The sequence below is a fragment of the Falco rusticolus genome, chromosome 6 (genome assembly GCF_015220075.1).
Source record: "Falco rusticolus isolate bFalRus1 chromosome 6, bFalRus1.pri, whole genome shotgun sequence".
NCBI lineage: Eukaryota > Metazoa > Chordata > Aves > Falconiformes > Falconidae > Falco > Falco rusticolus.
Window position 1 is genome coordinate 12,286,342 of NC_051192.1, and position 21,328 is coordinate 12,307,669.

General features: G+C 46.4%; 2 protein-coding genes across 7 annotated transcripts in view; one reads left to right on the top strand and one right to left on the bottom strand.

The window, feature by feature from the left end:
• Positions 1–559: 559 nt before the first annotated feature.
• Positions 560–18,520, top strand: FAM228B (family with sequence similarity 228 member B). Of its 4 annotated transcripts, none has more exons than XR_005104865.1 (11): positions 560–926; positions 3,240–3,347; positions 5,439–5,540; positions 6,382–6,501; positions 9,464–9,532; positions 10,189–10,386; positions 14,074–14,151; positions 14,987–15,074; positions 15,179–15,323; positions 16,837–17,064; positions 17,986–18,092. XR_005104865.1 is itself a non-coding variant. In XM_037391484.1 (11 exons), the coding sequence occupies exons 1-11, from the start codon at positions 594–596 to the stop codon at positions 18,229–18,231; spliced, it is 1,575 nt and encodes a 524-aa protein (XP_037247381.1). In that variant the 5' UTR covers positions 560–593; the 3' UTR covers positions 18,232–18,520. The 4 variants fall into 4 exon arrangements, 3 of the variants coding, with proteins under 3 accessions (XP_037247381.1, XP_037247383.1, XP_037247382.1); XM_037391484.1 differs by having other exon boundaries at positions 16,837–16,924; positions 17,986–18,520; XM_037391485.1 differs by lacking the exon at positions 560–926 and adding an exon at positions 1,052–1,182 and having other exon boundaries at positions 16,837–16,924; positions 17,986–18,520.
• The window catches only part of ITSN2 (intersectin 2), an 88,227-nt gene continuing 85,285 nt past the window's right edge, over positions 18,387–21,328 (bottom strand). For 2 of the 3 annotated variants that reach the window (XM_037391479.1, XM_037391476.1), the window contains 3 exons: positions 21,148–21,231; positions 20,724–20,897; positions 18,387–19,595 (listed from right to left, as the gene is read on the bottom strand). In XM_037391479.1, the coding sequence (XP_037247376.1) occupies positions 19,438–19,595; positions 20,724–20,897; positions 21,148–21,231 (416 nt within the window). In that variant the 3' untranslated portion in view covers positions 18,387–19,437. The remainder of the gene's footprint in view (positions 19,596–20,723; positions 20,898–21,147; positions 21,232–21,328) is intronic. The other variant, XM_037391477.1, reaches the window with a different exon arrangement.

Genomic DNA, 21,328 nt, shown 5'->3' on the forward strand with positions numbered 1-21,328 from the left:
GTATGAAATCTTGTGATGGAATTTAGTAAACTAACTCTGGATAAACCTTGTGGCTTTATTGCTATGTGATCTAAAAGGGTTTATTTTAAACGAGGGTATTGGAAATGGCGTTAATATTGCAATTAGATAAAGCTGCGGCTTGCCAGGCAGCATAGGGGACGGCCTGTTAGAAGGACATCAGAGTAGAGCAGTTACTGTTCAGCCTGAGCGATGGGGGGGTGTTCGAATCGCAAAGCAGTGCGGCGAGGCCTGCCGGCGGGGTGACGGCCGCACGCCCGGCCCCACCAGAAGCCTGGCACAGGCCGCGGGGCGGCACGGCGGCGCCAGGCCCTACCGCTGCCCACAGCCCGCCTCGCCGTGCCAGGCGGCGGCCGGGCCGGGGCCCCGCACCCGGGCTGCCTCCCCCTCCCCTCCCGCCCCGCGCCAGGCGGCTCACGGGGCCGCGCACGGCAGCTCCGCCGCCCGCACCGGCAGCGCCCGGCCCGCTCCGCCCCGGACCACCGCCCCGCTGAGGCGTCGCCAAAGCAACCCGCCCCCTCCCCCCGCTCACCCCCTGCACCTGCGCGCTGCGCCGCGGCTCCGCCACTCTCCCCATGGCGCCCCGCGCGCTGCCGGGGATGCTAGGAGCTGTAGTCTCCCGGCCTGTACGGCATAGACCTGGCGGGGCGCCCGGCCCGGCCCGGCCCTTCCTTTCAGGCTCAGTGCTGGAGGCGGCACGGCCTCTCACCTGCCCTGGAGGCAGCCTGTCCTCGCTCCTGATTGGCTCAGGCACCCAAGCGCTCCTTTTTCTGATTGGTGGGAAGACCACGGAGCCGAGGGGAGGGCGCCCAGGTTTGGGTTGCCATGGCAGGGAAGGACGCTGGTCGGCCTGGCGCGGAGGGATCCGCCCGTGCCTCCGCCCTGCCTCTCCTCAAGGACGGCAGCCAGTGAGTGCTGGCCCTGGAGCCGGGGAGTCGCGTCGCTGTTCCACCGGGCGGCCCCTGCTCTTTCCGAGAGGCTGGGGGTGAGGGAGGTGGGACTATTTTCTCCGGCGGAAGTACACAGGGTGCGTGAGGCTCAGAAACTGCCTAGCCGGCGCCGCCATCTTGCCTGGGGTGGGGGGTTACCATGTGGCGAGGCTGTGGCTCCCACCGCAGCTGTTTCCCCCCTCCCCTGGGATCTCCCGGAGCCTCGCGGGAGCCGGTGAGGGAGCCCGGAACGGGGGCGGGACGGGAGTGGGGCTGTGCTGCCGGCCCTGGCCTCCCCTCGGCCTGCTGGCACTGGCCTCAGCGAACTGGGTCCCTGCGGCCTGAGGGGGCCCGGCCTCTCCCTCTCACCGGCGTGGCCGCCATCGCACCCTCCCAGGTGGAGGGGTCAGGCCCGTGCCCGTGGGCTCTCCCTATGCGTGCACGTTATCTGTTAGCTTAGCATTTGCACAAGGTTCTGTTCATAGAGCTGCCCTGTTTGCCCTAGAGGCTGATTCTCTCCTCGTGCTTTGGCCTGGCGCCTGAGGGAATTGGAGGAGACCAAGCCCCCGTAAAGGCAGCCGGCTGTGGTTGCAAAGGGTGACATCCGTGTGTGCTGGGGGGATGGTGAACACATGGGCCTACAGGCATGACCCGTATAAGGCTTTCCTCAGAAAGTGGTTTTTGAGAGGACTGAGGCATGTGTGAGGATCTTTACTGTTTGTCACAGAAACGACTGAAATCTGTCTTCTCAAAGCTGCCGCAAACATGCGTGTTTGGGCAAAGTCTGTGAAAGGGAGAAATAGTGTGAAATAGGGACAATGGACATCAATTGTGATTGTATGTGTCTGCTCAAGGAATGTGGGTATGGTGACTGGTCACGGGTGTGGTGTCTGGTCACATAGTCACACAGCTTTGAGGAGACACCTACCCTTCTTGCCTCTAACAAAGGGGCTATTTATAAAGAGGATGAGAAAAGGATGAGAGACATTCCAATGTTATCTAGAGGGAGGGAGTGCTAAGTGTTCTTGCTGGAGAAGATCAGATGGTCACAAGGACATGAATCACCTACAAACCCGCAAGACCACCACATTCCAGGCAAAGGACTGATAAGCTAATTAACATACGAAGCGAGAGTAAGCGGGTTTAGGTAATGAATATGTATATGTGTTAATTGAATATTCATTTGTTTTATTGTATAAATGTGAGGTGGTTCGTCACTTCGGGCATGCACGCTTGTGGAGGAGCGATCCCCCGTGCATCTGCGCGCAATAAACATACCTACTTTATAACTTTCGAGTTATAGAGTCTATATTCCGTACGTCATTTTGGTGAGCCAGGCAGGAGGATTTCTGTTCGGCTGAGGGACCAGCTGCGGAGTGGACGCTCCTAGGCGCGCCCTGGGAGATTTCCTCGGAGGAGCCTCCTCTTCTCAGCTGTTCACCCGGGAGCAGAAGAAAAACCCCTGGATTCACGGATAAAACGGTATGTTTAGAAATGGGGTGGCTGGTGAAACGCACGGAGACGTCCAGCACGCAGCGTAGTCCCCAGGAGGAAAGGTACCTTTTTTTACTGAACAGGACTCATGAAGCAAGAGAAACTGTCTTTAAAAAAATTACTGAGACAAAGCTGTACTGCTGACAGCAAAGTAGGATGCAGATATATCTAGCAAGACATTTTAGGCAGGGTTATTCTCAGAGTTTGATCGTAGAACAGGTGTCCTAATACAGAACAGCCAGCCTGCTCACAGGCTTTAGCATTTGTGGGCTGCTACTGTTAGATTAATTTCAGATCTTGTTTTATCCTCTCAGCATTTGGAAATCCTTTACTGTATTTCTGTGCTAACATGTGATTAAACTTTTAAGACCTGCAAAACAGCTGGTGTCTCATGTAAGTAGGGTCTGCCTTTCCCAACCACAGAGACTTGGCATCTCCTAGCAAGAGTCCAAACAAAACAGAGGGAAAAAAAAGATTAATATTCAGTGGCAACTTGAGTTATGACAACTGGGGGGGGGAAAAATATGCAGCTAGAGACTACCACTTGTTGTTTCTTTAAGGCGGATTGCTACAGCAGACACATTTTCTGTGTTTGCTCTGTTTTGTCTCTTCTCTTATCCATGGTGATGAGAGCAAACATCTCTTTTGTGCTCCCAGAAAGGCTCAGTCTTTCTTTGTAAGATGGATGGAGTCTTAATACTAGTTACAGAAAACAGATGGAAAGGAAGCTAGTGCGGTGGGTTTGTTTGTTTTGTAAGCTTAGAAACTATTAATATATGTATTTTCTTTCATCTTAAGCTTGTCCAGGGATTTACAACATCCCTATCTCAGAAGAACAGAACTGCTTTGAGCAGAGGGAAATCTGCAAAAGATGGCCTGAAGCAGAAGCTCGTGACACCTTTGCAGGTAGGTAGGATATATTGCTCGTAGGAAGGTGTGTTGACTTGTCTTAATACCAAATTTGTAGCACCTCAGGTATCTGGATGTTCTTAAGTCCTCACTGTTTGCCTTTTTATTTTATATCAGAAATTGGTTCAGTGCTAATCGGAGCATGCTTGCTGTTATTTATCTGTGTAGGTAATATAGTGCACGGTGTCCTTTAATTACTCATTGCAGGATGAAGAATAAACTGTGAGAATCCTTTCCCTGCTCCTCAGAGACCATGAGGTCGGGTAGGCTTTACAGCATTCCCTGGAGCTTAGTAGACCTGGGCCGTCTGGAAAAGGGGGAGATCATGTTCAGAGCAGGGGACTTGTCACAGGGAATAACAGCCTCCATGGCAGGCACGACACTGCAGAAGCCACAGGACACGCAGACAAAAAAAATCTTCATTTCCCAATGGAGAGGGGCAGGATACCTGCTTTCCAAACCATGTTGCAGTGTCCCAATTGTAAGCCTCTATTTTACTCTGTGTCTTTTGTCTCCTCTGTATAGAGAAGGCAGGAAATCATGTTAGAGGAAGTGCCCAGTACCCTGCCATAATGCTAAGGCTAGTATTTATTTCTGGTTTTGGAAACTGTCTTACAAGGGCTGAAAAGAATACAGTAGAGGATTCGGATGTTGCGACCTATTCCACTGTGAATCTTTTAGATTTCCTTGTGTCTGGTGAAAGAACAGAATCTCACAAAATCATGCAGGAGGGAAGGAAATCCTTTGATGCCATGTGCGTTACATTGCCTTTTTTTCCTTGCTTTGGTTTGGACTGGATTACATGGCAGAAGTGAGGATTTTCTTTTTATGGAAGCAGGTGGAGTGAAGGACATGAGCTTGCAAGTTTGAGGAAGGAAATTTTCAAAACTTCACTGGGCAAGGCCCTGAGCAATCTTGTTTATGAGGTTAGCTGTTCTTCAAGCAGGTGGGACCGGATGACCTCCAGAGGCCTTTCCAATGTGTGCTTTCCTGTGGTTTCTGACTCTTTCAGTCAGAAAAGACAGGAAAGCATTTCTGTGAGGAGGCAGGAATACCGAGACAAATGTGTCTATCAGTGCATAAGGGCATGGAATATGAAATGAAACGAAGATGTAGATTAAAGACTTCACCTTGAACCAACGGTAAGAGATTTGAATCTGCAGTCTGGAGAGATCAGTTGGGAGTCAGATAGCTTTTAAGAGTTTATGCTGTCCAACCCAGCACTTCAGTGACACTATCTTGTACAAAAAAATGTTGTTCTCTTGTAAGAATACCTAATTTGGAGAGCTGTAGATTCTTTTAAATAGATGTTGCCAAAAATAATTGAAGAACATATTTTTTCATAGCTGAAAGACCTGTCTGAAGAGTGTGGAGGTCAGTGTCTCTGCAGAATTAAGCTTTTCTTTTAGTCCACTCTTTACCTAAGTAATTTTGTGAATATGTCATATTCTGAAAGCAGTGTGTCTCCAGTGAATCTGAAATGAACAGAAGTTTAAATGGAAGATCCTGTAAAGGGCATTTTGCCTCTGTGGTTCTACTGTCTCTTATAAATAGATCCAAATACACTGATGCATGTACAATAATGGAGATAGAATTTCCTGGCTGAAGCTCAGAGTTGGTATGCCAGCACAAGCTTCGTCTCTTAAAAGTAACTTTAAAAAACACTAGAATGCAACTTTCCTATGGTGGAATATAGCAGTTATTTGAAACTGACTTCTGTGTAATTGAAAAAGGCACAAAGGGAAGAAGTAAAAGTCAGGAGGTGGAATCTGATAACTCTGAAATGTTTTCAAAGCTGACAAGCATTCTGGAACAATTTGTGAAACGCTTTGTTCTCTGAAACAAAACGTGCTGTCCATTGCTGATAGAGATGAGGACAGACAGTTGCTATCAGAGGGATAATCTGACTATAAACGTGATACTTCATCTCTCTTTAACTTGTTGTGATAGGAAAATGCTGCTGGTATCAGCATTTCAAATTCCTTTAGAGATTTGTTTTGTTGTTTGGTGGGAATTGTAAGAATGCTAGGTTTTTGCTGTTTATACAATAGTTCTATAAGTTTATGAATTTTTTAATGTTTCTCCCAGACTAGGCTGATATGTAGTGTGAATAACTCAGAAACTCCCTGGCTACCAAGATTTACGTGTCCAAGACTTGTGAGAGAACATGATCAGCAAAGCCCTTGGCAGGTGACTGACTCTTAACATTCCTTCAGCTGTAGATTCTACTGTGAAGAACCAAAGTTCAGGACACATGAAACCAGTACACGTAAGTGGGATCCCAGAGTATTTGAGTGTAATTGAACTCCTGTCTTGGAACTGCCCACCTAATAACACTGAAGTGATCTGGTTGGTCTGTGTGCCAGGACTGCCATCCCTGGCATGTGCCTGCATTCAGTTGTGAGTCCTCCTTGGCAGGAACTTTGTGCTTTAGTCTGTCCCTCCTAGGCATGCTCAGAAATAGGTATTATAGGAAGATGTGTGTGCTCTGTCCTTCCTGTCAGCTTCTTGTAGGCTGAGTCTGTCTAGTGTTCAAGTATTGTATGAATCTTCCAGAGGAATCCCAAAAGTTAGTGCTGGTTAGCAGTGTTAGCACATTCAGAAATTATATTGCAGCCTGTTTTACGTATGCACGAGTAGGCTGCTGACTCAGTAAGCAGCAGCCTGATAGTACAATAGGTGCTTAAATGGTGAGTGGGTGGAATTGGACCTATATCTATATCTTTGTTCAGAGTGTCTAAATCATTAAAATCATGGCTTTAAACTGGGATATCCCCATCTCCATTGTTTCATCTGTGTGAAATGTTGTCCATCTATCCTGAAGTATTCTTGACAACTGCTACAAGGATGTTTTGTTGCACTTCGTGCACAGAAATAACGAAGCATCATGATGTGAAGATGCTAGGTGAACTTCTTACCGTTCTATCCCAGGTTGTAGCTTGATTGTGGAACCTAGATGAGAACCTGATCTTTGTAAAGCAGGTTGGCTTTTTATGCAGACCTATATCTTTTTTTTTTTCTGTTTATCCAGAGGTTCTCCTCAGCACCAGCAAAGAGTGGCGCAGAAAATACTTTTGAATGCAGTAGACGTTTTGGGAAGGAAAATAATACCAAAGATTTGCTACCACAGAGAGACTTCTGTCGTGCAAAGGTATGTGTGGAGGAATGAAATGGAATGGAAGGAATGAAGGGAGGAATGAAAACTGGTTATTTTCTAAGTCCTGTAAAATCTGGGATATATTTGTCATTGGGAAGGGGAACAAAGAACTCTGGAAATAGCAATCCAGTTTTTGGGGGGTTTTATCAAGCCTTGCATCCTTTTGAGACAGCTTTATTGAGTTCACTTTGGTATGTGGAAAAGTTTCCCATAAAACCTTAAAACAAGCTTGTGACTAGTTAGAATCATGGACTCGTGGAACAGCCCAGGCTGGAAGAGGCCTCTAAAGATCATGTGATCCAACCTTTCATGGGAAAGGGACACTAGATGAGATTGTCTAGTACCCTGTCCAATCACATCTTGAAAATCTCCAGTGATGGGGACTCCACCACATCTCTGGGGAGATTGTTCCAGTGAATGATTGATCCCACTGTAAAAAATTTTTCTTATATTAAAATGAAAACTTTCCCAACACAATTTATACCCGTTGCCCTTTATCTTCTCCATGTGGCTCCTTGTGAAGAGTGCGCCTCTGTCGTCTTTGTAGTCAGCCTTTCAGTACTGGCGTACTGTGATGAGGTTCCCCCTGAGCCTTCTCTTCTCCAGGGACAAGATACCTAACTCACGCAGCTGAAGGAGACCTAACTCCTTTGGTTCTGTAAGGACTCTTCAGAGGTCTATCATCCAGAAGAGAACTTTTCACCTGTTCACCAGTGTGTGTTCTGAGTATGTTCTGCTAGTGGTTCTTCTCAGCTGGAGAGATGGCCATGTCTCCCTGGTGCTGTTACGGTACTGGTTTTAGAAAGGTTCTGTGATTACGTGAGGTAGATCTATCAGATGTAATGCAACATGCTGGTTGTTTCAAATAGTAGGATGAAAGGGTCTTAAAACATGCCAGAAATTCAGCTTTCCCCTTTCTGATTTGCTTTTGGCTTGGTTTTTTGTGCTGCTTGTCTTTTCCCTGCTTGCTCTGATATATGATGTCCCGCTCATCTCAGGATAAAGCTGCCTGTTGGAGTGTGAAGCTGGTCAGTGGGGTCAAGGCATACATGACTGGGAACTACACTGCTTGTTGGGATTAAAAATTAGTATTAAGTACAGGGAGTAGCAGCCTAATTTTTCATTCTGTGCATCAAATGCATTCCTTGAGTCTTGTGCTGCCACTGGCATGGTAGACAGTGTGTGATGTGCAGAAATGCGATGACTGTAGCTCAGTTTTTAAATGGCATGAGAAGGTCACTGCAGGGATGACTTTGAATTAATCTATGGGAACCATGGGAGGTAGGCAGCAGGTCAAACAGATAAAGTTTGAATGTTTCAGCCCTGCCTCTGGCTTAGGTCTAAGTAAAACCAGGTCACTTGGGGATTAATTTGTGTTGGTATGAATATTTAGTATGGATGTACAAGATAAATTTTGCTGTGGAAATAATATTTTTTGTGAACTTGTCATGGTTTAACCCAACGGGCAGCTAACCACTACACAGCCGCTCACTCCCCACCCCCTCCAGTGGGACAGGGGAGAGAGCTGGGGGGGAGTCGGGAAGAGGGGAATTAATGGGTTGAGATAAAGCCAGATTAATAGGACAGAAAAGGAAGGGAAAATAATAATAATAATTATAAAAGAATTAGAATATACAAAACAAGTGTTGCACAGTGCATTTGCTCGCTACCCACCGACTGATGCCCAGCCAGTTCCCAAGCAGCAGCCCCCAGTCAGCTTTCTTCCCAGTTTATATATTGAATGATGTCCTATGGTGTGGAATATCCCTTTGGCCAGTCTGGGTCACCTGTCCTGGCTGTGTGTCCCCTCCCAGCTTCTTGGGCCCCCCAGCCTGCTCACTGGTGGGGTGGGGTGAGAAGCTGAAAAGTCCTTACTTGTTGCTAAGCAGTGTTCACACTAAAACATCAGTGTGTTATCAACATCATTCTCATCCTAAATCCAAAGCACAGCACTGTACCTAGCTACTAGGAAGAAAATTAACTCTATCCCAGCCAAAACCAGGGCAACTTGTGGCTTATAAAAGCTTGTGATTGACTCATGAAGAAAAGATCCCTCTGGTTAACCCACGGAGTTGGTGCTGCCTGATCACAGGGGAGATACCCCCATTGCATGTGTGCTCTAATCTCACCTGGAGGGACTCCATCCCCAAGTGGTAGCCAAATGTGGTTTGTATTCCTTGTCCTTCTTGGCCAGAGCACAGGAGTTGCAGTAAGAAGCCACATGTTATAAGACCTGTTTAAAAATCAAATTGACAACAGCAGTGTGTTGCAAGGGCTGTTCTTAAATCATGTTCTAGTGTCCTGATATTCACAATGCAGGGAACAGCTTCTGCCTATCCTGATCTTCAGAAAGAGTAAGGTGAAGATGATGCTAAAGAACTTGGCTGATGTCACAACAGTAACAGAGATTTAAAATACAAATTTGTGAGCAGGGGCAGCAGTGAGGGAGTTTACTACTTTGGAGGGTTTTTTTCTCATTAGCTTTCCTCTTATACTTCACTGGTTTCTTCTGTTTTTCCTTTTACACTTTTATGAATTCCTTGGGGTTTTTTATGATTCCTTGATTTATTTGATTGCTATTTGTATAGCATGGCTATATTGAAAGTGAAGGTGTGGAGAGGTTCCTTGGCTATCTTCGTTGGGCACACGTGAGCAACAGTAGGAAGGACCAAGTGGTGGTGCAGTCGCAGTGAGGAGCAGCCAAGGAGATATATGGTCTGGTCTCACTGAACGTATACATTCCAGTTCTTCCAATGCTCTTCTGTTGCTATGTTTAACCTAACTGTTAAGAACAGGTCTCCCAAGCATATGCCTGCCTGTGCTATTCTTCCAGCTGGGTTGTGGTATAATAATGCCATTAATCACAACACAAGTCATTATGTTGAATTTGAAAGTAATTCTAACCCTTATTCTAAGTCCTGCTTTTACTTCATGTATGTTTTGGATGTTTTGTTAGAGAGCACCTGATGAAGACATTATTGCTTCTGTTCAGTGCATCTTGGACAGAGAAAGTTATTTTGTAAGGGTAAGAAGTAGTTTCTCTTTCCTCATTTGCTGTGTGTTTTCCTGCATGTCAATGTTTTTTTCCTCTCCCTCAGTGATTCATAAAATGTCAATTGTATTAGTGAAAAACTAAATCTGTAAGTACAAGTTACCAGCCTCAGTCTTCTTGGGGTAGGGCTGAAATGATAACCCTAAAAATGAGCTTAGGAATCATCTGTCTTTGACTTATGTGCCCCTCTGCACCTAACATTTGTTCTGTGGATGATGGTGGGCCTGCAAATGGAGGGCAGGAGTGCCGATCTGATCTAGCAGATTGCCAGTGCTGCAGGGAGAAAGTCCTTCTCCTGCTGCCTGTCTTGCAGTCCGGTGCTTATCAGAGCCCTGCTCTGAAGTGATTTCAATCCACTAACCTGGTGGGGGAAAGTGAATGTTTTTCTGCCAATCTTGCACTACAGCTTAAAAAATTAAAGTCTGAATGCCAGAGCTTGAGCCAGGGGGAGCTTGGAAACAAGTGGTAGGAAGTGGAGAGAGGGAAGAGAAGAAAGAAGGGCTGGAAAACAGTCTTTGCAGCAGTGACCAGTCAGATCGCATCACCCAAGCTGCATGGCTTCACCTATGGAATCTTTAATGTGGTTGGCCAACAGGTTGTATGGTTTTTATTTTCAATTTCTGTCTTAGGAGGTGGACACATATTTGAGGCACAGTGATTTCTTAAATCTGAGAAAGAAGGAGATCCTGTACAAGAAATGGCTTGAGGATGTTTCAGAGCCACTGCTGCAGAAAATTGAACACAAAATGGACAGCCAGTCAAGCAAAGAAATACAGAAAAGGAAAGAAGAACAACTCTCTCTCTATTTAGACTACTGTAAAAAGAAGGTATGGAAGAGAAGTAAATTTCTGTCAAGGAGAGCGTTGCATACAGAGGGTGTAGACAGGATCAAGGTTTTAGCTGTTACTTGCTGTTGCATTGAGTAGCCTGGAGTTAGGTATGCTTTACCTGTAACTTACTCTTTCCAAGGACTTCTGTAATGGTGACACACATCGCTACAGCTGTTTAAGTTCACCATCTGATGGGAACTGCATTGTTCGTGAGCATGTGCTGGGATCTGAATGTGGTGAGATGCCACGATTTAGTGTATTTCCCTCTGTGGGATGGACCACTTAGAGGGAAAACCTTGAGCCCTTTCAGCTGAAACCAAAGGCTGGGTCTGTGAGCAGGGAGTATACCATGCTCTCATGTCTCAGGAGTTCAGCTAGAGCAGTACTGCAATATGTTGGCAGAGCAGGAGTGAAACAATTTCGTGGCCTTGGATGCTACTGGTCAAGCTTTATAAAAGAAAAAAGGTGGGAACAGGGAGACACAGACAATTTTCTTAAGTCTGCGTGCATGTTAATAGACCCAGCTCATGGATTCTGTAGTTCCACGTGTACTCACAAAAACTGCAGTCACTGTAGGAAATACTTGTTGGTTTTCTTGATTTTGCTCTGCTGTTGAGTGTCAGATCCCATGACTCAACTTTCTGCAACTTAGGAATGGATATATAGAGCAGTAAGAGCAGTTACATAATCTGCCACAAACAGAATAGTATTTTACACAGAGCAGGCTTTTGTTGTCAGTGGAAACCACTGCACATTGGAGTTATGAGACTGTAAGCAAGCTTCCCATCCAGAAATGAAAATGCCATTGGAGGTGTGTTATTTTAATGAGAGCAAATTACCTCTTTTTCAGAGAGATGTGAAAGACCCATGCATTTAAACTGCATGTAATAACAAAGAGCTGAACCAGCCGTACTGCTGAAGTCCTGGGATGTAGGATATGCTGGGTGTACTGTACATATCTGGGTCTGCATCAGTCCACCTTGCAAGCTTCTGTGTCAGGTCAGGACTTTGCTGGGTGTCCTCCGAAAGCAGTGGCTGGTGTACTGGGTGGGATGTGTCCTTCTCCCTGAACAAGCCCAGCACCAGTGATCAGCCTCCACCTTTTCTCCTTGCTCTGTGGTGTCGGTTCTATCATCAGCATGACTGAAAAGCAGGCTGAAGCCTTTCAGAGTAACAGGACAATTAATTTGCAGGACAGTTAATTTGCATAAGTTTGCATTAATTGTGGCAGCATATGATAAATTTTGCAGAACTTAAGACAATTCTGTGGATTGGTTAATACACTGATTTCTGGCTGTGCATTTTTTCCCCACTCCCTTTTTGTCCATTTTCTCTTGCTCTCTTCCCTGCTATTTGGCTTCTCCTTGTCCTGTTCCCTGGATCTTTTCACCTTCCTGTGCCTCTGTCACCAGTCTGTTCCCTCTTCCTGTATCTATTCTGCTTTCCTCTCTGTCTCCCTCCACTCAACTCTTTTACTCCATCCCCAAGTCTCACTACTTTGCCCCTTCTGTCAGACTTCTGTCCAGTGCTGTGTCTCCCTCTCCTTGTTGCTTCTGATGATTCCTCCAAATTCTCCACTGTCTTCTGCTTTTCAGAACTGCTTTCTTCCCCTTTCCTCCATTCTCCTCCTCCCTCTAACACTCCTCACTGTTCTTCCAGGCTCCTCCATCGCAGTCTTTCTGTCAGCTTACTTTTCTGCCTCTTTTTCCATGCCATCTGCGCCTTCCTCCTTTACCTCCCTTCCTTGACTCTCCTTTGGTCCACTGACCTGCTTGTATGTGGGGGTCTTGCCTTAAATCTGCCTCCTTTTCACCCCCTTTCTCACCTCCTCCTTACCTCCACACCTCAGGGGTGTGGATTGCAGGTGCACGATAAGTTGGTTGGTCGCCGATAAGCTGGTTGGTCGCTGTGTGAAGATGGCAGCAGTGCTGCTTTTCTTCTGGCACCAGCAGATGTGCACACCGAAGCCTGCAGGGAGGAAGAAGTTTCCCTGGCATGGGTTGCTGCTGTGTTAGCCACAACTTAGCTTCTGGTAGTCCAGGATACTGTAGGCATTGTATGCTGAAATGCTGCAGAGTAAGAGACCCTTTTGACTCACTTTTAAGAGCAGGCTGTTACTCAGCTTTCTGCCAAGGGGTGTGTGCGTGATAATGCATCGACTGCAGGAAGGGATCAAACATGGGGTGCACTGCACAGCACCTAGCACAGCTGACTGAGGTCTCAGCACATGTTGTGACGGGTTGGTATGTAGTAATAAACCAAGTGGTGGCACTAAAACTCTGCAAATTGAGGCATGTTAGGGCTTAAAGCTTTCCAGGGAAAGAAACAGGAGACAGTGGGTGCGGCTGCTGCTTGCTCCCTGGGAAACGGCCAGATCCTGGGGAGCAGAGGCCGCTGCAGAGGCAGCAATGTTCATGCTTAGCAGTAGCTGAAACCCCATGGAAGCTGCCCAGGTATTTGCTGAGTGTCTGGGAACAGCAGAGGCCCTTGGGGCCCAACTCACTTGCCCACCTTCAACATAGTCACATCTTAAACATACTGCAGATCTCACTTTGTTTGGTTTGGACTCTTGCAGTGCTCCTGAACTGTTCAGGTCAAAGTATGGCTTTTCTAAATCTTAACTTGAAATCACGTCCACAGATTGCCAAAAAGAACTGTGTATGGCTGAGATCTAGAAGGCCATGGGCTGAATGCTTCCTTCCTTCCTGGGACCCCCCTGGAGAATCATCTGCACAAGGAAGCTGAAAAAACTATCTCCAAGGTTTTGGAAGAATGACTGAAAATATTAGGGAGAAGTATTTTACATGCTTGCCCCATTCTTACTATTCTTAGGGCATTGTTTGTGGCCTCTGCTCTTTTATCTTTCCTTCTGGTTTTGTGTTCTCCTCTGTACAGCTCTTATTTGATGCAATTTAGATGAGTCCTGGCTTATTGGCTGTAAACAGTTTGGAGACAAGTGGTTGTAATTGACCTTTCTCAGCATCAGGTTTGATCAGTGTGTTGACCTTGGTCTCTGTTCAGCTTCTTGGTAGCCTGTTTGATCAGGTGACCTTTGGTCTTGGCCTCAACAGTGAACGCCAAGTGGGGGTACTTGGTGTTCCCCGGCTAACTCTGGTCATAGGGAACTTGAACTGCAGGATTTGTTGTCCGCGGAGTTCTTGATGAGACGGAGCTGTGGTCTGGACCATCAGGTATGGTTCAGCTCTTTACTCCTCTATACAGATAGAAAAGCAGGCTAACCACGGGGCTTGGAGCTCGCATCTCGCAGGCCAGTGACCTGCCCAGAGCTATGGCCGGTGAGGGCTCTGTCACTTCATTTTTTTCTTTCTTTTCTTCTTAATACCTGTTTCCTTCTCTGTCAAAACATTTTCCCTTGAATGAAATTCCCATTTTCTTGACAGCCCTAGTATTTTAGCTTGTAATTATTTCTGGATGCTTCATGAAATAATTTATTACATATTTATGCCCATGATAAATTAAAATGGGTGGAGGAATTTTCCTGTGACATTTCAGTCACCTTCTTTCTGAGGTGCAGCGTGTGAAAATTCAGGCGGCCTTCTCCCCGCCAGCTCTGGTGCTGAGTTCGTAGCATGCCTGGCTGTGTAGTACCTAGGCTGGCTGCTCTCTCGCTGGTTTATCACCAATAGCTTTTGAGACCTGACCCAGTACCGGCTTCTCCCACAGGGCTACGTGGCTTTGGAAACTTATGACCCATCAGAGTATGACCCGTTCTTCCTGAAGACCCATACGGACTGCTGGAAGGTGGGATGGCCCGTTACCCCCTGAGGTTTAGAGGCACCCTTTGACCAGCAGGAAGGGCAGGGTTAGGAGGCAGAGCATGTTACTGACGTGCTGCTATGGGGCTGGTGTACAGCAACACATGATGGTTTCATTAATAAATACAGGTCCCAGCTCCTACTGCGTTTAAGCTCAAGAGCGTTTGAAAAGGGTTTTCACTGGGAACATGGTTTGGATCCATACTAAGCCCAGATTTGGAGGCACAGTAGGCAATGGCAGGGGGATGTTTGTTTTCCTTATCTCAAATTCATTGTGGCAACCTGGGAAGTGTCATGTCTAATGAGGGTTGGTGAGCTCCCGGGCAAGCTGGGTGTGTGCTTTGTAGAAGGAAATAATCTGACAGTTCAGGTGATCTTTACAGAAGCTCACTGTGGTAACAAAATAGAAGAGTTAGGTTGGACTGACACAAATCCATGAAGTAAAAGTCTCTAAATCCCTTCTGGGTGCTGTGAGCCCTTAGCAGCTGTGGGGACTGAGCCGATACTTCATTGCAGTCATGTGCCACGCAGGGTTCATCAGTATCAGCTGCCCTCCAGGAGCTCAGCTCTCATATCTCTGGTCTAACTTTGTGGCAGAGTTGTTGAATGTGTTATGGCCTGCCTGAGGAGCTGAGATGCTCAGCACTTCTCAGGCCACTCAAGTCTGTGTCTCATGGTTTTACTCATAAAAAATGAGGCTGATGCTCCTTCCCTGCTAATCAATGGTACTTTGCCAGTCATCTCCGACTTTGGTCTTTTGAGGCTCTCTGACAAAGTGCTTGTGTTGGTGCATAAGCATGAAATAACTGTCTCTGTCACAGGTTTCAATACCACCTTTACAGGATCCTCTGTTAAAAGACATTCAAAGAAAATTAATTGAGACGGGCATTATCAAGCAGTGTGAGACAGGTATTTTGAAAAATCGTTATCCCTTGGAAGTGTTTCATAAGAGGGCACCACCCTTGCTCGTGACAGTAGATGCTCACATGAAGCCCTTGTTTCTTTCTTGCCAGGAAGACCATGCTCTACCAGAGAGCTGAACAAACTGAGCAGAGCAGAACTGCCACAGCTTCCCTTGGGCCGGCAAGGCATGGATGCAGCCCAGTGGCTGAAGGTGCCACACGCCTACATCGCGAGCGAGGTCCACCAAAGGAAGAGGCAAGAGCTAATGTGGTGTTTACTGAGAGGCAGCACAACAGCTACGGTGGATGAGGCCTCTCCTTGGCTGCATAGCAGAGTATTTGCTAAAACTTAAATTTCATGGTGAATTCTGCTTTGTTGTGTATTTCTCCTGAGAAAGGAGTGTTGGTGAAGGGAAAGCCTTCAGGTATGGATTGGACAGCAGGTTGTATTAGAGCAGAGCATTGATGGTCAAGCTGAGCCTTGCAATAAAGTGGCTTTTGGTGGGGTTTCCTGCATTTTCTGCTTGCAGCCTGGCAGGCAGGCCTGCATGTCAAGCTGTGGAATATCTCCTGGACGCTTTATTGGAAGATCTGAAAGGGTTTAGTGTTCATACTTGCTTTGGATTTTGGGGGTTGTTTTGCTATCAGTTTCTAGATTTTTGGGAGCAGAGCGAGGTCCCCTACTTGTATCACAGGCTGGTTGAGGTTGAAAGGGACCTCTGGAGGTGATCTTGTCCAACCCCCCAGCTAAAGCAGGGCCACCTAGAGCCAGTTGCCTAGGTCCATACCCAGACAGCTTTTGAATATCTCCCAGGGATGGAGACTCCACAGCCTCCCCGGGCAGCCTGTGGCAGTGCTTGGTCACCCTCACAGCAGCGGAGTGTTTCCTGGTGTTCAGATGGTGCTTCCTGTGGTTCAGTGTGTGCCCATGGCCTCTGGTTCTGTCACTGGACACCACTGAAAAGAGCCTGGCTCTGTCCTCTGTGTACCCTCCCTTCAGGGGTTTGTACACAATGATGAGATTCCCCCTGAGCCTTCTCCAGGCTGAACTGTCCCAGCTCTCTAGGCCTTGTCTCCTATTTGCTCTTTGACCACTGAGATAAGGTTACATGTCCTGGCTTAAGCCACCAGGCTGGTCCTGTACAGGAGCAGCCTGTGCTGAGGGAGCTGCGCACAACTCCAGTGCATTGCATCCTGTAGCTGAGCTTCATAACAGGCTTTTTTTTTTTTTGGTGTACGGGCTGGTTGGACTCAGAATACAGTAGAGGTCACTAATGGTGGTGCAGCGGTGCAGCTGCCTAAGCTGAAAACACTAGAGCCCCAGCTAGCCCTGATAGAGAAGCATTTGGGATCAGTGAAGAGTGATTCTTATTTGTTGGGTTTTTGTAATTATGTTGGGTTTTTTAAAGTCCCAGTGCTTGGACTCGCCCCTTTTGAAAGCTCTCTGGTTCTGCCATTGCAGAGCACAACAGTTAAGGGAACTGCTGCTCCCCAGTGCCAACAGCGTTAAAGCTGAACTGGGCGCCTGATGTCCTTCCCGAGCCAAGCCCGCTCTCTCCCCACCAGCCCCTGCTGTGGCCCAGTGCTTTACCCCAGCATGTTTACAGCAGTTATGGGATAATGACACGTTCCAGGAGGAAAACTAGTCACACAAACATTTCCTGGAGTGACTCGGTGTGGGAACAAGCCAGTGCAGGAAGCCGCGCTGGGCTACAGCAGCCTTCGTGTTGCACAGACTGGCAATTGCTTTTACTTCTTTTTTAAGGCAGAAAGTCATCAGCCACCACAAAGGTGGCAAGAACCGATGATGGCACCTGTCCTCCAGCTGACTGCAGTGGCAAGCGCAGCCATCGGAAGGTACCAGCTGCAGAATATGTCACATCTTCTGCCACAGCAAGTGATAGCAGGCTGAGTCTTGGGGCAAACTGCAATAAACTCGCCGTCTGAAACTCACGGCTCTGAAGTGCCGTTACCCAGCAGCCAAAGAAGCGTTTGAGGTGCTGCTGCTGTTATTTCCAGCTCCAGTTCATGCTCAACAGGCCAAAACCTGCTGTTCTAGGACAGGGGTCCTCAAACTTTTTAAACAGGGGGCCGGCGCGCGGATGAAGTGGCAGGCAGTCATCTGCAGCTGCTTGGTTCGCCCCCCCCCCCCCAAGTACCAGGGGCCGGATTGAGGACCCTGGGGGCTGTATCCATCCCGTGGGCCGTAGTTTGAGGACCCCTGTTCTAGGAGGTTTGACTTAGGCTCAGCTCTGTGAACGTTCTGTGGGTTATAGGGTGACAGTCTTTGTATTAAAGGAGATGAGCTGGTGAGAGAAGTTAGAATAAAGTCTGGTATAGGCTTCTCTTTGCTGCAGTGCAGAATCTGTGTGCGACCCCCAGGTCTGGCAACAGCTACAGCTCCGGGTACTGCAGGAAGGGTGAAGGTCAGCAGTGGGCAGAGGGAGCAGCAAAGCTTGCTAAATTGTAGCTGTAATTGTTGCAATTTTGCATGAAGCTGAAAGAGGCCACCTTGAGATTTAGGAACAAACCCCCTCCTTGAGAAGAAGGTGCTCCTGGCCGTGTGCCTGGCCAGCAGACCGGTACGGGAGAGTGGCTTAGAAGGCACTGATAGGGAAATGATGGTTGGTTTTGTGCAAATCTTTATCAGAACTCCCAAAGTGAATGTCTTGCAAACTATTATTTGCAAAATAATGTTAGGCTACTACCAAGGTTTCAAAGGACTTTCTCCTGGAGGCAGTGTACAAGCAGTAAATCAAACTTTACCATACGTATTGAGTGTTCTGAGGAGGCAGGAAATAATGAGGGGGGAGGAGCGGGAAGTGTGCTTGTACAAAATGCCTGGCATTTTCCGGAAGGTCAGTGCTAAGCAACAAATGCTGTCAGCACCCTCTAACTCCGTTTCTCTCTTGTTCCAGTGTGGTCCCTGTCTCCCTGCGAGTGTGACTGCACAGCAGCTCTCGTGTCAAAGCCTGGAAACGGAATTTTCCCTCTGCTTGTACAAGAAGCTCCAGTCTCCCACTGCACAGACACCATCTCTCAAGAGTTGCCAAGATTTAGTTTTATTTAGGATTAGAAATACTGAACCACAGAAAACTGTTAAAAGTAACAGAGGTTTACTCAGCCCTGTAACAGGAGGGTACACAGATGGCAATCAGGTGTGAAACTGTCAGACATCAGCATGTATTGGTGCACCCATGGAAAACAAGAGCAGGGGCTGCTCAGAATTGCATGCTGTGCTTTTTCAACAAAGCAGTTTAAGGAGGCAGTAAAATGGTTACAATGTATCAAACTCTTTATAAACAAACTTTTTTTTTTTAAAACCATCTCTGATTTTGGTACCAAGAGACAGTTTTTGGTGTTCTATCAATCTTGTTCTACAGATTCATGTTGGGGTGACAGTTTCCCCCGAGCAAACCTTTTAAACTCGTAATAAACTCTTCCTGATTTTAATCCTGTAAGTTTTTCTCATTATTTCACATTCCCCTGTACAATAAAATATACTTTTTAAAAATCACTATGCATCAATAAACATCTGTAGACAAATTACATTAATAAACTTATATTTTACTCTCTATATACATGTTGGCAATGTCAAAAGCTTCAAGATTCACATCGAGGTCTGCAAGACCAAGGAAATGTACACAAATAACTTACGTTTAGGAAAAAAAAACAAAAGCTGAAGAATATTTTTCCACATTATTGTGGGTCACAGTATTTAAAATATTTTTTCTAGTTATTTTTCACAACCACATTGTCTCAGCAGAGAATGATGAATCAAACTGAAGCAGAAAGAAAAAATCAAGTAGCAGTTACTGATTTCAGTGCAGAACTAAGTCAAGTAAAGAACTACACTTGATTCTTACAGAATATACAATATATCGGAGACTTCTCCAGTGCTAAGGCTTCTCCAGCATTTAATCTTAAAACTATCATCCTGAGACGGGAAGATTCCAGTGGATATCACCTTTCAGATTTCAAATGGAATGATTCTAGTTCTGAGCTTAAACCATTCCTCAGTCTATACGTCAGACTAAGTGGTAAAATATACATACATCTTGATGCCACACTTCTACTTAGTATTTTTTATGGCCCTGAAAATGGAAACATTGGCATCCAAAACCAAGATATTCCAACATAATAAAAAGGCACTGAACTATAGTACTGTATATACAGTAACATTTGTGTTTGCATAGATCAACAACAACTTTGAGCACTGCAACGAACTAAATGCAACCAGTAACTAAGAGGAAATACGGAAGCAGCAGGAACTCTTGCTTAATTAACCAGCATGGGGCAAGGAATCTTTTAAAAAAAAATGTTCAGGCTGTCAGCTTCAGTTGTCCTTCATAAATTAAAAAAAAGTGTTCTTAGAGGAGTGTTTTCTGATCAAAGAGCTGCAGGTCAAAACGAACCCAGACTTCACCTGTTGGAACTTCATGCAGCAGTAAATGTTTGGTCATGGGGCCTTTGCTTTCTTGTTCTGTTCTGATTTTTGCTACTGGAACTTCAGTGCGACCCAAAAAATCTGTTGGGTAAGCATGTAAGAAATTTCATTAAGCAAAGATGTTAAGCTTAGAAAATCTGAAGGTGTTGGATTAAGCAGCAATGCTGCATGGTACGTATTCAGTTCCAGAGCACTGCTCCCAAGCTTCATGTTTGAAAAGCCCACAGCCCTGTGTAAATTTTGTGAAGCGGTGACAAAAAAGAGCCTTTCTAGAAGACAAAAATGCTATGGAATTAGGATGGAAAACATGCCTTTATGTCACAACTTGATCTAAGGGCTTTAAGAATACAGTTCCCTTTCAGAAACACAATTTCAAATGTTCACCTGTCTTTGAGCTGGAAGGTCAGAATTAAGTGATGGAACCTGTTTACAAGTCACCTGTGCTGCTACAAAGACAAAAATAAATCAACTATTTTGGCTCAGCCAACTTTCAATGAGGCTTATATATCATCCTTTTCACCAGAACAATGGCCTTGAACAACTGCTGCCACTAGCAGGTTTACAGTCCCAGTCAGGAATGACATACCCTCTTTGTGGCCGTTTCATATATAACACCTTTGTGTCTGTGTGTGCATTAAAAGGTTTACCATGAACTGAAAAACAACAGACTCAGCTGTCCGACTGGGAAGAGCCCAGCAAAGTCACGTTCCCTCACAGGAGAAAAGACTGAGCTACAGTTACACACAGGGCCACTCGGGTCAAGGCACTACCTTCCAAATCTGCAATAATCAACCGTGTGTCAGAGCCCTGATAAAGCACTTACCCTTTTAAAAGAGTACTAGAAGCGACTGACTGTGGAAAAAGAAACCTTATCAAGCTGTTGCTGTGCAAATATAACCTAACACCTTATTTTCGCGCAGCTACGCTGGGAGAGAAAAACTGTGGCTTTTGAACTTCTCCGTCTTGCCAGTCTGACAAAAAAAATAATTCTGTATCTGACAGAAAAGCCAGAGTGGGACCAAACCCGACTGCCCAGAGCTCCTGGCTTGGGAAGGCTATTACCGAACCTCTTGAGTAAGGAGGCATTGTTTTTAAACAACGCTTTCCAGGAAGCAATCATAGCTACAGGTGCTTGGAATCCTGGTGAGGAGCTGTGCACCCCAAGTCACAGAAAAGCATTCTTTTCCTAAAATAAATGTTCACACTTACCATCGGGTGAGAACTGATCCCTGTCAAACATGGTGATACACAGGACATCCTGATACAGATCCTTAATGAAGAACTGGCAGTTGAAGTTCCACTTGGGGTTCAGGGTATCCTGCAGGGTCCTTGTAGTGTAGCTCTGGGAGCCCATGCTGATTTCACAGTAGGGGTTGCTCTTCCCTAAACACAGAACACGCAGTGAGACACCTCTGCAGTGCAGACACCTCCCCCTCAGGACACACATCGATGCTGCCGTCCAGCAGATGTGGGTCAGGCAACCCCTATATCCTCGAGCAGCACAGAGCTGGTTCTTCACTTGGTCCTCTGAAGCTAAATAATGGCTAATTCGTTCAGAAGCTGCAGCTGAAAGCACAAAGTTTCCCAAACCACCGAACTCCTCCCAGCAAGCCTCTCCATTTCCTTCACTTACCATTGGGCTTACAGGCCTTGAGTTCTGTCGCTTCAATCACGTGCACCATCAGGCGTCCTATTCCTGAGGTTTTCTGTGAGCGAGCTGGGAACAAAGAAGTCAGAAATAAATGGATCGATCGCAACCGTAACAATTGGCAATGGATCTGAAGAGGGAGACCCTCCACAGACACCATGGCATC